A 15791-nucleotide genomic window follows, 5' to 3' on the forward strand; every position below is an offset into this window, starting at 1 on the left:
AGGTCATCGTGCGTCACTTCTCTTGCCAACACGTGGTAAGAGTTCTTGTTACACAAAACACGCACGCCTACATCAAACTTTACCGAATCAGATAATCGTAGAATCTGGAGTGACAAAATTGAAATAGTGAAAAATATAGTCGATTAATGATTTTTTATAACTTCTTATTATTTCTTATTATTTAATTCTTATTCTTTATAATTCTTTTATAATTCTTATTAAACAATTTATGATATTGAATCTTATAATTAGATCAAGAGATATAAGATATAAAGTACCATAATATATAGCAATTCTTTTGATTCTGAAGAAGCAAACTTGTCTGTATCTGCGCACGCATCGCGCACATCTCTCCAATCCATCTTTGCTGGGTTGAGTAACCCTCAAGCCACAGTCTGGATTCGTTGCGCATCATTCGACTTCCCTCTCTTTGCTGCATCGAGGGAGGTCTATTGTTCCGATCTTGATGGCGCGAAACATTTGTCTTCTGAACGTCACAATTGCGACGGAGAAAGATAATGCAAGAGATATTGGTCTTTTCGTATTGTAAATTTTTAAAGGAACGCTTTTATAAATCTAATTTAACGGAACATTAATATTTCCGCTATTTAATTCCTAAACGCATAAACAAGTAAAATAAAATTTGTGAACGGGTTCGTAAAAATGTATGGAATGCTGCTGGAAAGTGTGCAATATTTTGTGCAGGTCGGTAAAGTGCAAACAAATTACTGATATTATATGTTGGCTAATTTGGGATATATATGTCATTTGGAATAACCGGAGAATAATTAAGTTTGAATAAAAATTTTATTTCTTCTTCATTTTTCTTTATGGTAAGTAAATCCTCTTTTCTATTTTAAATTTAATTGAGTCTATTTATTTTGTTTTTTTATAATTAATAAAATTGAAAGTTAATTTTATAAAAAAACAAAATCTTCAATTTATATTTTATATTATTACATCAATCCCCCTCATATAAAAGAAATCAATAAAAAAGAATTTATATATTTATACATGTTCATATAAATGTTTCCATATATGTATAAAAAAAATATTTTAGACATGATTATAAACTTTCTAAATAATTTTAAACATATAAACTGTAAAAATTGTTATAAGTATCCCAAGTTAGCATAAAATATATTTTTAAATCAATATTTCTTAATGTAAATTATTTTTTTTATTTAATATTTTTTTCAAATAGACTTTTTTAAAATAAACTTTTTAGTCATAAATTACATTTAACGATTAGAATTAAAATAATTTATTAAATTTAGGATGAGTTAAGAAATTGTTTTATTATCGAGTAGCAGTTTCTTTTATATTTTAAAGTTTTAACTCTTATTGCGAATATAACATGGAGAATTGTATAAGTTTGATTGTAGTGACACAGCTGCTCTCCTAGAAATGTTCAATTTATATAGTTTGTGATTGTGAATACTGTGCTGATAAGAAGTAAAAATTTCTACAATAAATCTTAAGGAAAATATTAAAATCTCATTGAAATATTAATAATAAATATTACAACTAAATATTAAAATTGTTCTTTTATTCAATCGTTGGATTATCTCTTCTTACATTTGTTAGTAACGTAACGCAACGCAATGGCAGTTTTCTTTCTCGTTTTAAGTTAATGTAGAAATATGATCCATTTTTTTGCGTCAAAGAATATTGATCTTCCAGTTGCGCAAATTTTAATGAGTCCTATCAAGTCTCTTGTATACATTCTTTTTCTCCCTGATAGGCAATTTAATTTCAGAGAAATAATTACATTTATAATAAAAAAATATATAACATTAATTACAAGAATTATATATAACTGATTATAAATTTAATAGACTAAGAATAAATATTAATTTAAATATTTTTTATTAAAGAATAAAAAAAATTTTTTATTTTTTAATAAAAACTACATTTTTTTATTATTTTATTGTCAACTATATGAATATAATTATACTTTTTATCTTAATTCACGTTATATTAATATTTTTATAAGGTTTTATTCCAAAGAAAAATGTTAGATATGTAATCCCAGACAGCATGCATGCCTAAAAACACGTTTTAAAAATATTTTTCAAACGTCTTTTATATATGTCTATTTTAATTGTTTAAAAGACAATTTAAAATGTTTTTCGACGTTTTTTAAACTTGCATTGACTGATAAGTTGTAATTATGATACTTAAAATCTTCGTATCTCACATAACCGCTAACAAGTTTTGCAAATCCATATTGATTGCATGTTCGTCAAGCATCCATTTTAATGAACTATACGTACTAACTCGATATAGAATTACGAAGTTAAGGCCAATATATTTATCCTTGCAATTTGCTTTATGCTGTCCTTTTGTAGAAAACAATGGAATCAAAATTAAGCTTATTCATCAATTTATCTGATTGCTTACAATGTTTTAAGCACGATTGAATGATGATCTTTATAAAAAATATCTTTTTCTTATAATTACATGCTGATAATTAATTATAAGCTATAATAAAATTTCTTAATTTAATAATTATTTAAAACATTAATTTAATAATTATTTAAAACGTTGGAAATTTTATAAATTACATCAAAAAACTTATTTATTTTATCATGATATGACTATTGTTGTCTAAATAGAAAATTTTTTGTTTAGTCATACATACATACTGAAAACACACACACACACACACACACACACACACACACACACACACACACACACACACACACACACACACAAAACAAGTATCATTTGAAAACGATATAAATGTAATGATTCTGTCTCTTTTTTCTTTAATTCTTATAATAAAATTAATTAAATTCAGCATATTTTTTATGAAAATTATATATTAAAATTAAATAAAATTTAATAAAATTATATATTATAAAGTATCATAATTATTTCAATTACATTATAATATATTAGACTAAATAAGATGTTCTTTCTCATTTTGTTTAGATACAATGGCAAGATCGTAATGATCCGAATAATATAACAATTTAAAAAAGTAGATATTGTATTTTCCGACGTTTTGAAATAGATTGCACAGAAAGAGAGATATATTTCGATACTTAGAATTCATATTACAAATTATTGATTTGATATTAATCTTGTTACATATATGTCCTATATTCGTGAAGATATATATATACATATTCCCTTTCACAATTTACAATATGCTTACGATACGGATAAATTTCATGAAGGTGACAACAACATGAGGTTGACATGTATGATAATTATTTTATTATTTATTTCTAAACAAAAAATTAAAAAAAAGCTATAACTATTAATATTAAATCGATAAGTACAATATTATATTTCTTAAAGTCAAAGTGTACTTTATGTTAATCTTTTATAAAAATAATTGAATTTATTTTGTTTGTTAATGTCACGTTAATACAACAATTAATTAATATGTTTTATTTGCATCGTTGTTTTCTTTCGATTGTTTTAAATTGATCTTAGTGTTTATAATGTGTGTCACGTACTTACAAAGGAAACGCTTCGTAGATATGTAATAAACGAAGTACTTGAATATGGATGGACTTAAAAGACTTCCTTTTAAGTGTCTCTAACACCTAAATTGTAAACAGTTTTAAAAATAGTATCTCATTTTACCAACATGTAAGGTCACTCTATTGATTGTTTTGATAATATCTTGCTTTTAGGTTTATCTTATTTTTTTTGACCATTAACAATCATACAATTTACTTTAATGACATTGCGTATTATTTTCTTGACATAAAACATAACTTTGATCGCAAAAATAGATCTTTGAAATAATATTATGTCATTAGATGTAAAATAAATTAGCAAAATTAATTAAAATATATATTTATGTATAATATTGAATATATATTATGTATTATTATAATATTACATAAATATTAGCTTTTTATATTTTTATATTTTTATATATTATTTATGTATTTCTTAATATAAAGATTTATAAGAATTACCTATAAGACTTATTACTTTATAAAAATTACCTATTTGTGATAATTCTTTGATTTCTTTTTTAAACTTTAAACATCTTTGTAAAATTAAATATGCTTCAATAATAGTAAAATATGTAACTAGTCGTTTATTCTATGTTTCAATTTGTAAGTTTGCGTGTTCACTTACAATATGTTTCCTGAGTGCTTTTCTCATTAAAGATCACATATTCATTTTCGTGACTGCTCCTCATACCAGTAAAAGAAACATTAATTGACATAGGGGAGTTGGGAAATTGATCTGATTATCCGAATCAATTTGTAATTGTCTGTAGAACCTATTATCTGGCACGTAACAAAGATATTATTTCAAATATTTCTCTTTAACAAATAATATCCCGTATGTTTAGTTTATATGTGTTATATATACATTGGATTTTATTTTAATGGTTCTAAATTAGAGAAGTATAAAATTTATTATTTCAACTCTTATATAACAGAAAATTCTATTTATAATTACGTTCTATTCATAATTTTTAACACAATAAATTTAATAGCCTTTATATGTATATATTATTTGTATGTTAAAAAGAAAAAAAAATATATACAGGGCTTAAACATTTTTATAGTTAGAATTTGGTGAAGAAGTATGGCTGCACATTCTAGAAAAAGCTGATTGCAAACATATAGTTTTTAATACAAGACAAACATATCCGGATGAACTAATGACTGATTTGGCCACTGCTCTTGCCGTACATACTGGTGATTCTATGGATAGTATTATGCAATTTTTTGGTAAATGCTTTGTTAGGTTTTTCAGTAATTTAGGGTAAGTTTTAAATTAGAAAAACATAAACAGTAAAACTGCATTGATAACTATATAAAATATCAATAATTTGCCATTAGAGATATAATTATTAAATTCGCATTCAAATAATTGCAAATATATATATTTATAAAATGATTAAATTAATTAATTACCAGTATATAATGTTTAGATTATTTTCTTAGGTACGATTATACTGTAAAAGCGACTGGTCGTTACTTTTGTGATTTTTTACAAAGTGTTGACAATATTCATATGCAAATGAGATTCACATATCCAAAAATGAAGAGTCCTTCTATGTATACAACGCATGTAGATTCAGAGGGTGTTGTCTTAGTTTATAGAAGTACTCGGCAAGGTTTTACGCATTATCTTATGGGTAAGAATATATTTGAATAAATTTTTGATTAATCATATTTTATGCAATATATCTTTTGTATAACATATAATATTTTACTTTTCATAGGACAATTATTTCAAATAGCAAAAGATTTATATAACATAGATTTGGATATTAAAGTATTAGAAAGTTCAAATAATATTCCAGGATCTCGAAGCGTAATGGTTAAATTTCGTATTAATTTCGATAATCGCCAATATGTAAGTTTTAAACTGAAGTTTAAAATATATATACCTATATTATTTATAATATATTTAATATTCAATTCTTAATTTTCAATTTACATTGTGTAAATCAGATAGCAAAGAACAATAGCATAAAAGCTCCACTAGACCGTGAATTGGCACCTATTTCTTGTTCATTTTTCTTACGTCTTTTCCCATTTGGTGTTGTAATGAACAAGGATATGCGAATATTAGGAACCGGTGACAAATTGCTTCAAGCATGGGGCGGCACCTCATCCATTTTAAACAGACATGTTACAGAAATATTCAAATTAAGGAGACCGAAAGGAATTTCTTTTACATGGGGAAACGTAAGTAATACATGTATATTTTAAAAGTCATAACATTAGTTTTATCGATTAAGATAATATTTTCAATTGCAATATAGAAATAATATACATGACGACTGCAATATTCAGATATATTTGTAAGTATTATATTTTTAGATAATGTATTTACATTCAGTGATATTCGAACTGGAACTTATCAGAGCCAATGATCAGTCTTCAATAAATTCAGATAATATGCCGAGCACAAGCAGTAGTTTGGATAGACGTGGGAGTCAAGGCGCGAGAAGTATTTTATTAAAGGGCCAAATGAGATACATCGAAGATATTAAAGCTATTATATTTCTCTGTAGTCCTTTGTAAGTTCTCAATGTTAGTAATTAAGTTTCCCATAAGATAACTAATTTGATAACTAATAATCATAATCTTACTGCAATAGAATTAACAATTTAGACGAACTTCTTAATATGGGTCTTTATTTAAATGATCTTAATCCTCACGGTATGAGCAAAGAATTGGTGTTGGCAGGATGGCAACATTGTGGAAGGTATATCTTATCTTTTTTATAATGAAAAAGTTATCTCCATTTTTAAAATTGATTATATCTTATAAGATTTTTCAGATAATTTATACCATTTATTTGTAGATTGGAAATGATGTTTGAGAGAGCAGAGCAAAGATCGATGGAACTAGAAAACAGCTATGCATTACTGGACCGATGGAAAAACAAAAGCGATGAACTTTTATATTCTATGATTCCACAGACGGTAGCAGATCGATTGCGAGCCGGAGCCAGTCCATTGAGTACTTGCGAGGTCTAATAAACTTTTAAAATTTTAATCTTCGAATTCAGCTAATAATTATGCAATAATTTTTTTATTTGCAGTCGTTTGAATCAATAACAGTTCTTTTCTGTGAATTATGCGACTTTGATCATTCAACCATTGAAGGAGCGATGGATATCGTATTATCTATGAATGCTGTTTTCTCTTGTTTCGATACACTAATGGATGAGTTTAATGTATATAAAGTAAGATTATTTATTTTATTGGGAATATTTTTATATCATTTAAAATATACATTGAATTTAATATGATAACATGACACACATGTTGACTTGACTAGAAACTTTTATTATTTTGTTACATTTAACTTTCGCGAAAACATTTATTTTCTATTAATCATATTACAAAATACTTATTTATATTTATATTAACCTCATCTAAACCTTTTGGCATTAAGTTTAATTGTGAATTTTAACTATTTCTAAACTTGATAATTTTACCTTTCCTATAACACCTTTGATGATACATTTCACATATTATTTTTGAATCATATAACTTTTATTTATATATCTACCTTTTTATTTAGCTAATTTTACTAGAGAGAATTCAACTCAGACGTTTCATTTCACGACTTAAAACGTTTGCTATCATATGCATTTCTTTATTTTAACGCATTTTAACTTAAATGAATTTTTATAATTTCGTATCAATATCTGCATTTGATTCTTACAAGCTTTCTTTAATTATATTTATATTGTTTTTTGGGTCATTATACAATGTTATCGATCGTACGTGCAATTGGACGTTATGTTTGACATTTACAAATACATTACAGGTAGAAACTGTTGGTTGCGTGTATATGGCAGCTAGCGGAGCACCAGATAGAAATGAAAATCATGCGCAGAATATTGCTGATGTTTCCTTGCAACTCATCGAACACGTTCGATCGCTCAAATTATCTTCCGGATTGAATATACGAATTCGTATAGGTAACATATATACATATAATTGTTTAACTTCTAAGCAAAATACACTTTTTTTTAAAATAGTTTATCAATTTGCAAATAGATTTTACTTTTAAATAAATCAAGAAAAATAAAGATCAATTAAAGGAGCACACAAGATGTTAAATTAATGACAATATAATTATATATAAAAAAATTATAAGTTTAATATTTATGAAAACGTTTCATCTTTACAAAGCATTTCTTCAAGCTATATAAATCCATAGAATTAAAATTTAAAGGAGTTAAAAAATAAAAACGTGTATAATTGCGACAATGATTGCGAAATGCTGATCACAATTTAAAACAAAAAGAAATTCATTAATAAAGATCTTTAATATATCATATTTTTTATATATATTACTATTAATTTAACATTCTGTGCGCTTGTCTAATTGACCTTTTTTTTTTGATTTATTGCTTAACAAATTCGAGCTAGATTGTTTATTATTTACTTTTATTTCTCGCGGAATAAACTCAGGTTTCCAGAACGCCAAAAATATGATAGAAACTACGTTTATTCTAATAATTTAAAACAACAATTTATTAATCTCAAAAGAAAAGAAGATATAATGTACAGGTGCGTTTGTAAAAGCAGGAATTTTATATGTGAGCAATAAGGCGGATATCGCGTAGATTACTCGCGAATCGCGGATCGATGACAGATCGTTGAATTGCAACGGATTCGCGGATGATTTCGCGGTATTTCGGTTATTGCGTACGCTCATTAATTGACTCGCTACCTGTCAGATCCGGTTCCGGACGAATTTCGCAGATAGTTGAATCTAAAGAGCGGATTAATCGCGGTATCTAACACGATTCGTGCTGTAGAACGCAGATAAGTACAGGAATGTTTGTCTGCGCTTTAAGACTCATTCGACGAACGCTCCGGCCAGGAACGATGCTCAAGTACCGTTATATTCTTGAAATGTAACTTTGTTCAAGGTTCAAATACTTCTCATAAGAAATTTTTCTGACTATCATATTGCATATTTATTATGCAATACTTATCATAACGAAACAATGTTAATCTTGAAATTATTCAGGAATTCATTCTGGGCCAGCAGTCGCCGGTGTGGTTGGTATCAAAGTGCCAAGATATTGTTTCTTCGGGGATACTGTTAACACGGCTTCCAGAATGCAGACTACTAGTCTGGTAATATTTATCTCAAATTTACATAAGTGACAAAATATAACATTTAAATCCAGATAAAAAACGAAATGTTAGTTACTTTCTTTCGAAAAATTAATTTTCATTCCTACCTTAAATTATCTTTGATCTAAAAAAATTAATAATTCAATTATTTTCTTATAAATTAAAGCAAAATATCTAAATTGATAAATTATTCAACTTTAATTTTGACATTAAGGAGAATAAATTGTAGTTCAAGATTATTATTGTAAGTTTATCATTATAAATAATTACGCATTAAATATATTATATTTATCATAATAATTTTAAATTGAATTTTTTTAAAAAGAAATTAAGAGTTTATTTTTATTTGTTCTCTTCTAAATTCTTATATTTTTATATTATTTAATTGTATTGTAGCCAGGAAAGGTGCATATTTCTTCTAGCACCAAAGCTCTATTACCTAAAGGTCGTTATCATACCGAATCACGTGGAGTTGTATGGGTAAAGGTTTGTATTAAGACTTTTATGTATTAATTAATAACATAATATATCACAATAATTATATATTATTTATTATGTATAAAGGGAAAAGGAGATATGGAGACATATTGGTTGCAACCAATGGCAAATAAAATAAAAGAAGAAATTAATTCATTAGACGATGAAGACGCAGTAATTGAAGGTCTTTCAGTCTAATATATAAAACTTTGATATCACAATAATAAATACAATACATATAGTATAATTGTTATAAAAAGAAATAGTTTATTGAGTATTTATTCTTTAATATATTTCAGCCTCGATCATGCACACTAATTAAAATTACTTAAGTTTTACAGAAAATAATTGTCATTAAAAAATTATTATATGTACTCAAATTGATTATAAATTAAGATCTTATATCAATAACAAAATACGCATATATTTTCCATCTGTTCATTGTGTGTGTATAAACAATATTACATATAGATACAATGTATATGAGTTTTCAATGGAATTCCAAACTGTCTGATTGTATAAAACAGAGAAAGTCTTGTAACTTTCTTCTTTTATGTACACACTCTATATCGTGAGTATTGACTAAAAACTAAAGTGAAGAACGATGTACATGTGCCTATAATATAATTTTTAAGTATTTATAAAACACGTATATGAATACAGGATCGCATATTATATTATGTATGCATGAAATGACATTACATTTATATATACAATAAAGAGAAATATGTGTTAAATAATTATCATCTTACAATACAATGAATTCTTAATTGTACAAGCTAATAAAATTGTTAACCGTGTATCATTGTGCGCTTCATGGCTTGTGTAATTTGCATTATTATCGAATTAATGTGAATTAACTAAAATAAATGTGTCAGTCTATGTTGAGATTACATATCAACAATAGCAACCATCCTCTGTGTTGTGTGCAATCCATGTAAGAAATCGGTTTACTCTGCTATATACTCCAGGATATCCAGGTTGTGCACATCCTTCTCCCCAGGAGACTACTCCTACAAAATTAAAAAAATTTTTAACTTGCTTAATTTCTATCGCGTAAGTATTGTAAATTTTCTTTAAAAGTCTTTGCAGTTTTACTGCAATTATTTAAATTGATATCGAAACAAGAAAACATAATGAAAATTCTTGCAAAATATATTAAAATAAAAATGTTTTTTGACAGATATAATATATATTATAAAATATATTAAATATCTTTACTTTTTGTTTTAATAATATAACTTTTAAGACTTTGGAAGCTCATAATGTTTCTTTCAGTTTTCCGAGATCCACTTATGTTACCTAAATTGAATAACCAATACAATTTAAAACTAAACTTACCAACTATCTGATGAACACCATTTTCTACTATGTGCAACGGACCACCGCTGTCTCCCTATGATATGTAATTTATATCATTACTTTTTAAATTTATAATTTATAATTTTTTACATTTTATTCTCTATTTGTCGCATTTTTATTACATAAATTATTTTCATAATTTAAAATACTTTTGTTTCATCAATTGAGATAAATAGTATAAAAATGTAAATGATCTTAATATTATCTTCCTCATTATTTCACAGTTTAATACAACTTTCTGCTTACTTGACAAGAATCTTTACCACCCTCCTGGAAACCCGCACATATCATATTATCTGTTATTCTGCGTGGTGGGTACTTTGTAGCACGACATTCCGCGTTTGTAAGAATAGGAACAACAACTTCTTGTAACGTATATGATATCGCTCCACCTTCCTTAACAGCTCCCCATCCGGTTACTATACCTTTTTTGCCGGCGAAAGTTTTCACTAAGAATAAATAATTGATTAAAATAATTGATTCATTCTATATACAAATAAATTTTGCTTTCTATATACAAATAATTATTATCTTAATAAATCTTTAAAAAAAATCTAAATAAATCTTAAAAAATCTACTTTGTAAATCTATAAGATTTTATATTAATCTCTTTGCTTTAAATAAATATTTAAAAAATGAAAATTAAATTTGATAAAAGTCTATATTACTTATAAATATATAAACAATAAGACTACCTTGATCTGGGAGACAAACAGGCCGCATCGGACCTTGAAACTTAATGATATTCTTTAACTTAATGAGTGCAATATCATTGTTGTAATTAGTAGTTGAGTAACCACTGTGCATGATTACTTTTTCAACTTTGAAATCTTGCGTTTTGGTTTCGTTAGCTAAATTCCAATCGTGTTCTAATATCCGGACAGTCAATTTATTTGCATCGAATCTGTTAAGAAGAATTTGATAAATTATCGAATGTATTTTTTAAGCATGTACATATATACATACCATGTGAACATTTAATGATAATAAAAGAGCAGCATAAATAAATAAGTCACCTGTCAATGCAATGAGCAGCCGTTAGTACATATCGTGAATTTATAACTGTACCACCACAATAAAATTGTCCCCTATACATCAATAGAACCATCCAAGGATACTGATTGACAAGTGTCTCGACACCTCCGACAATACGATTATGTTTGTTTGTTAATCCGCAAGCTATAAATATAATAAATAATTAACTCATCATCTTGTAAATACTTATATATACGTAAATACTTATATATAATTTTTCTTTCAAAAATTTCCGATTAAAATAAATAATATCTTTGACAATAATGCAATCAGTAAGATATATCTTATATTTATTACTTACAGCAAAAATTTACAATAATGAAATTGAGAAATATAATTCTACCAAATTAAAGATTATTTTGACAATATTTTGACAATATAATTAAATTGAATTTTAATTTATTAAAATTCAATTAATGATTATTGCAAAAATATAAAAGCGTAAGTATTACAAGATAATAAATCATAACGTACTGCAACTTAAACATTTTTCTGGTTTTGATGGTTCAATAAAATTTATTGGTGGAATTGGTGCCACCGCACCGAGCAACCATTCCCAGAATCCTTTATCATCTTCAGTTCCACTTGTTTTATTCAAATTTTGTTCTTTCACGTGTATAGTTAAGTTTGACTGCAACTATTATTTAAAACATACTTCTTTTATATTTATGTATATCAAACAGAAATCAATAAAAATATTTTAGATTTATTATTAATACATCTATAAAATTCCAAACTATAACGAATTTTGAGAAAAATCATATATGAAGATTTATTTATGTATTAAATTTAAAAGTATTTAACACTAAGTATAAAAAAATTATAAATATCAGCACACGTTCAATAAGCTACGTATTAAAAAATTCACTTTTAAAATTAATGAATAAATCCAAAGGAAACAATAAATAAAATTTTTACATATATTTCTTAATAATTTAATTCAAGAATTGTTCATGATTTATAGAAAATAAATGTACGAAAACACCACACTGATCGACGATACCTCATCATCAACGGTAATTGTTAATGCTACTACGGCAAATGTTAATAACAATATAAATCGAAACAGCATTATTCTCTGCACTTCAAAAAAATCTACACTAGCGGAACTGCTATACGTTGTTTCTTATTGAGCACTGCGAGAAGTATTAAATCGATCTGATCCACTCTTCCTGCTGAGGCAGCATATACTTTCACACAAGCCATCGATTCGGTGCCACATCTTTATTTATACGGAATAGTGGACAAGCCGGTAGCAGAAGTGAAAATTTAGGCTAGCGGTATGTAAATTCTTCGCAAACACGATAAGCGTATAAGAAATCTGTTAAACCTGCTACCGGTTCGCAAAAGATGGCGTATTTTTGCTCAGTCGCTTCTTTGTTCTTTTTTTCCTATGTATGTATGATTTCTCTTCGCCGAATAAAAAAAAGCAAAAGCATCCTAATTAAAATTAATTTATTAATTTAATTAATTTATTAAGAGATTAATTAATTATTTATTATAAAGAAGTGGAACAAATGTTCATGAAGAAAGATATTTTTTCACACCCTAAATAGTTTTTATAACGCATTACTAGCATTGCATATGATGACGCATTTGTAATATTTCAAGTGACAGAGAAACAACAAATAAGTCCTTGTCCTTCTCTTTGTCTTTATAGGCAATTCTTTTTTTTTTTTATCTAATCCGACTTATCATACCTACAATTTTTGCTGAAACAGATAAGATAATTGTGGCGAGGCAAAAGATTGTACACCACCTGTAACCTATGACAGTGGGTCAAGGTATATAGGTAACGAGACCCTCATGCGGGCGAGACGCATTACTTTATTGTTTCGATGTGTACCCAACTTTATCAGAAGCCTTGCTTTATTTTCACATATCTTCAAGGTCAGATTAAATCAGCGATATAATTTTTTCACGGGCAAAAATTTATGATCACAGATAATATTAAAGAACAATTATACGTAATTTCTAGTTTAGAGTTTAGTCTAGTTTAGAGTTTAAGGTTACAAAGATGAAAGAATGAAACGATTTAGCTATAATGAGAAAGAAAAATTTTTTATGATTATATATTGAGTTAATTAAATAATTCAATAATACACTCGCAATAATACATACGCTCATAATTAATAAGAAAAAACATTTATTTAATAATGTTAATAATGTCATGCCATATATTCAAGTAAAATTAATTCAAAATATAAAAATGATATACATATATATAAATGAACATAACATTTTAAGAAATATCTAAAGTTATTGTAATTTTAACATTTTTTTCATACATATTTTTAACTACTTCAAAATATGTCGTATTGTATCTATTAACTAAAGAAAAAGAATAAAAGGAAGAAACAATTATTCTCAAAAAGATCCTCAAAAATTTAATAAATCAAGAGTTAAAATTCAAAAAAATTAAAATTTGCATGATACCTTTACTTTTCGGAGAAAACGTATAAAACGCTATTTATATATGAATCTCGAGTTCCGTTGTAATTTTCATACCGAATGAAGTTTGCGCGTGGATCATATAATTTGCAAGTGAAAGTAAAATAAGCGATAAGTTAAATTATGAAGTATGACGTTTGGTCTGTTTGAATAAATGCGTAAGTAATAAATATTAAAAGACACCAATCCAGATATATTCTAAAAAAATTATGACTTAGTCAAGAATCTTCTAACATATTTCTTTTTATGTTGCCCATTGTGTATTTATTGATCCTTCTAATAAATTTTCTTCCAAATGACTAAAAAATCTTGATAAATGTTCTATTAGCACGTGGACTCATCGCACCTTTACAATTGTAGTGATTTAATGGCACAAGAAAATTGTATAACTTCTTCCTTTCGCGCTACAGATTTGTTCTAGCTGAATGAAATCGATGACAAGGCCAAATTGTTATTACATTGACCCGATTGTAACCGCAACATCATCCTATCATGGTGCTTAGCAAATATCAGGAAAGCTTCTAAGAAATTTTCAATATATAAAATATTTATATTAGTTATATTTAAATAGAAGTTATCGTACTACTCATTCTTTCATTATTTTTACAATCTTACTAGAATTTATGTTATAAAACTATGTTATAAAATTATTATGTAACACATTTATGTGAATTAAAGTAAATTTTTATTACTATTTTATTTCTTTCCTGATTACTTTTCTTAAATACATATAGTTGATTACTGAATTCATTGCCATATGTATATTACATTAGAAGATAAAGTCAGTTGTACATAATTGCAATTAATCTCCACGGTGGATGTCGCATACAAAAAGATTGTACTACAAATTATTATCTTCAAAAAAAATACATAATCAATTTACTTCATGAATGCATAAATGAAAAAATAAAAAAATAAAAAATAAAATTGAAAAAAATGTTCCATAGAACGATGATAAAAATAAAAATATCAATATCTTAACCGTACTTTGCATGATAAAGTAATAAAGTAATAGAAGTTTTCAGTCACAAATAAGTAAAGTCACAAATAGAATTTGGCAGTCATTTATTTTACTTGCCTAAATTACAAGTGATGCCGACCTATCGTTATCATTGCTATTGTTATCATTATTGTCGTTATCACCGTCGTTGTCGTAGTCATCATCCGCGACAATGAATCGGAACGATCATGGGCGCGGTGACATTCGCATTCGTCTGCTGACGAAATTCTCGGTAGACTGGATTAACTCTCTCTTCTTAAATTCCTCAGTAGATTCGGCCTAATTAAGAAGACGGACGGAATGATATCATTTACATCATACGTTACATTTGTTATGTTATACATTTTTTTATTATCGACCATTTTTTGCATTTTATGCGAATAAAATATTTTCATCTCCTTAATTATACGGATCTATCGAGAAATTTAAGAATGGCGAATCCTTTATCGATAAAAGTGAAAACTGGAAAAGACAATTTTTTTTTAGAAGTGAACCTTTTTTCGCTTCTTTGAATCGAGGATTCATATGGGCCAATGAGATTCTTACGACAGATGCTTATGATCCAATCGGCCATCACGAACGTCCAATGTCAACCCGGACCACCTCCTCTCACAGTGACCCTACCTTTCAAGGATCCATGGAGCCATTGTATTTGTATCGGAGGAGGTACTTGTCAGGTGAGACAACGGGCGCGTACACCGACCGTTTGAATCACCCGACCGGGTAATTTAAAGGCTGTCACATGCAACATCTGCCAATGCAAACGCACCATTCAAGGTTGAATCCCCACCGAGACACGCGGCTGGGCTTTTTCATTAGTTATAATATAAAACGGCAAAAGAGTCAGGGTATCTTTAGACTTTT

The 15791-nt window shown here is 26.9% G+C and overlaps 2 protein-coding genes across 3 annotated transcripts; one reads left to right on the top strand and one right to left on the bottom strand.

The window, feature by feature from the left end:
* The first annotated feature begins 282 nt into the window (after positions 1–282).
* On the top strand, positions 283–9578 carry LOC105426443 (soluble guanylate cyclase 89Db). 2 transcript variants are annotated; one of them, XM_025218090.2, is made up of 13 exons: positions 283–705; positions 4550–4749; positions 4932–5125; positions 5213–5346; positions 5445–5681; positions 5817–6016; positions 6097–6204; positions 6304–6472; positions 6544–6687; positions 7278–7431; positions 8493–8602; positions 8999–9088; positions 9167–9578. In XM_025218090.2, exons 1-13 carry the CDS (start codon positions 664–666, stop codon positions 9275–9277), a joined length of 1893 nt encoding a protein of 630 aa, XP_025073875.2. In that variant the 5' UTR covers positions 283–663; the 3' UTR covers positions 9278–9578. The 2 variants fall into 2 exon arrangements, with proteins under 2 accessions (XP_025073875.2, XP_088928067.1); XM_089071941.1 differs by having other exon boundaries at positions 284–833.
* Positions 9579–9771: 193 nt separating this feature from the next.
* On the bottom strand, positions 9772–12859 carry LOC105426437 (trypsin-1). The gene is made up of 7 exons (XM_011637655.3): positions 12480–12859; positions 11951–12113; positions 11458–11620; positions 11137–11345; positions 10688–10890; positions 10421–10475; positions 9772–10092 (listed from the first exon to the last, which is right to left on the bottom strand). The coding sequence occupies exons 1-7, from the start codon at positions 12546–12548 to the stop codon at positions 9977–9979; spliced, it is 978 nt and encodes a 325-aa protein (XP_011635957.2). The 5' UTR covers positions 12549–12859; the 3' UTR covers positions 9772–9976.
* Positions 12860–15791: the final 2932 nt, after the last annotated feature.

Source organism: Pogonomyrmex barbatus, unplaced genomic scaffold (assembly GCF_055798465.1).
Source record: "Pogonomyrmex barbatus isolate J1 unplaced genomic scaffold, ASM5579846v1 scaffold12, whole genome shotgun sequence".
NCBI lineage: Eukaryota > Metazoa > Arthropoda > Insecta > Hymenoptera > Formicidae > Pogonomyrmex > Pogonomyrmex barbatus.

What these genes read in the sequence shown, in the direction of transcription:
- LOC105426437 (XM_011637655.3), bottom strand. Translation starts at nt 12,548, where the DNA reads ATGCTGTTTCGATTTATATTGTTATTAACATTTGCCGTAGTAGCATTA. An exon ending in AGAAAAATGTTTAAGTTGCA is followed by an intron (nt 11,621 to 11,950) that starts GTACGTTATGAT and finishes TTATATTTATAG; the next exon opens with CTTGCGGATTAACAAACAAA. An exon ending in GTGGTAAAGATTCTTGTCAA is followed by an intron (nt 10,476 to 10,687) that starts GTAAGCAGAAAG and finishes TACATATCATAG; the next exon opens with GGAGACAGCGGTGGTCCGTT.
- LOC105426443 (XM_025218090.2), top strand. Translation starts at nt 664, where the DNA reads ATGTATGGAATGCTGCTGGAAAGTGTGCAATATTTTGTGCAG. An exon ending in AGGTTTTTCAGTAATTTAGG is followed by an intron (nt 4,750 to 4,931) that starts GTAAGTTTTAAA and finishes TTATTTTCTTAG; the next exon opens with GTACGATTATACTGTAAAAG. An exon ending in GTCCATTGAGTACTTGCGAG is followed by an intron (nt 6,473 to 6,543) that starts GTCTAATAAACT and finishes TTTTATTTGCAG; the next exon opens with TCGTTTGAATCAATAACAGT.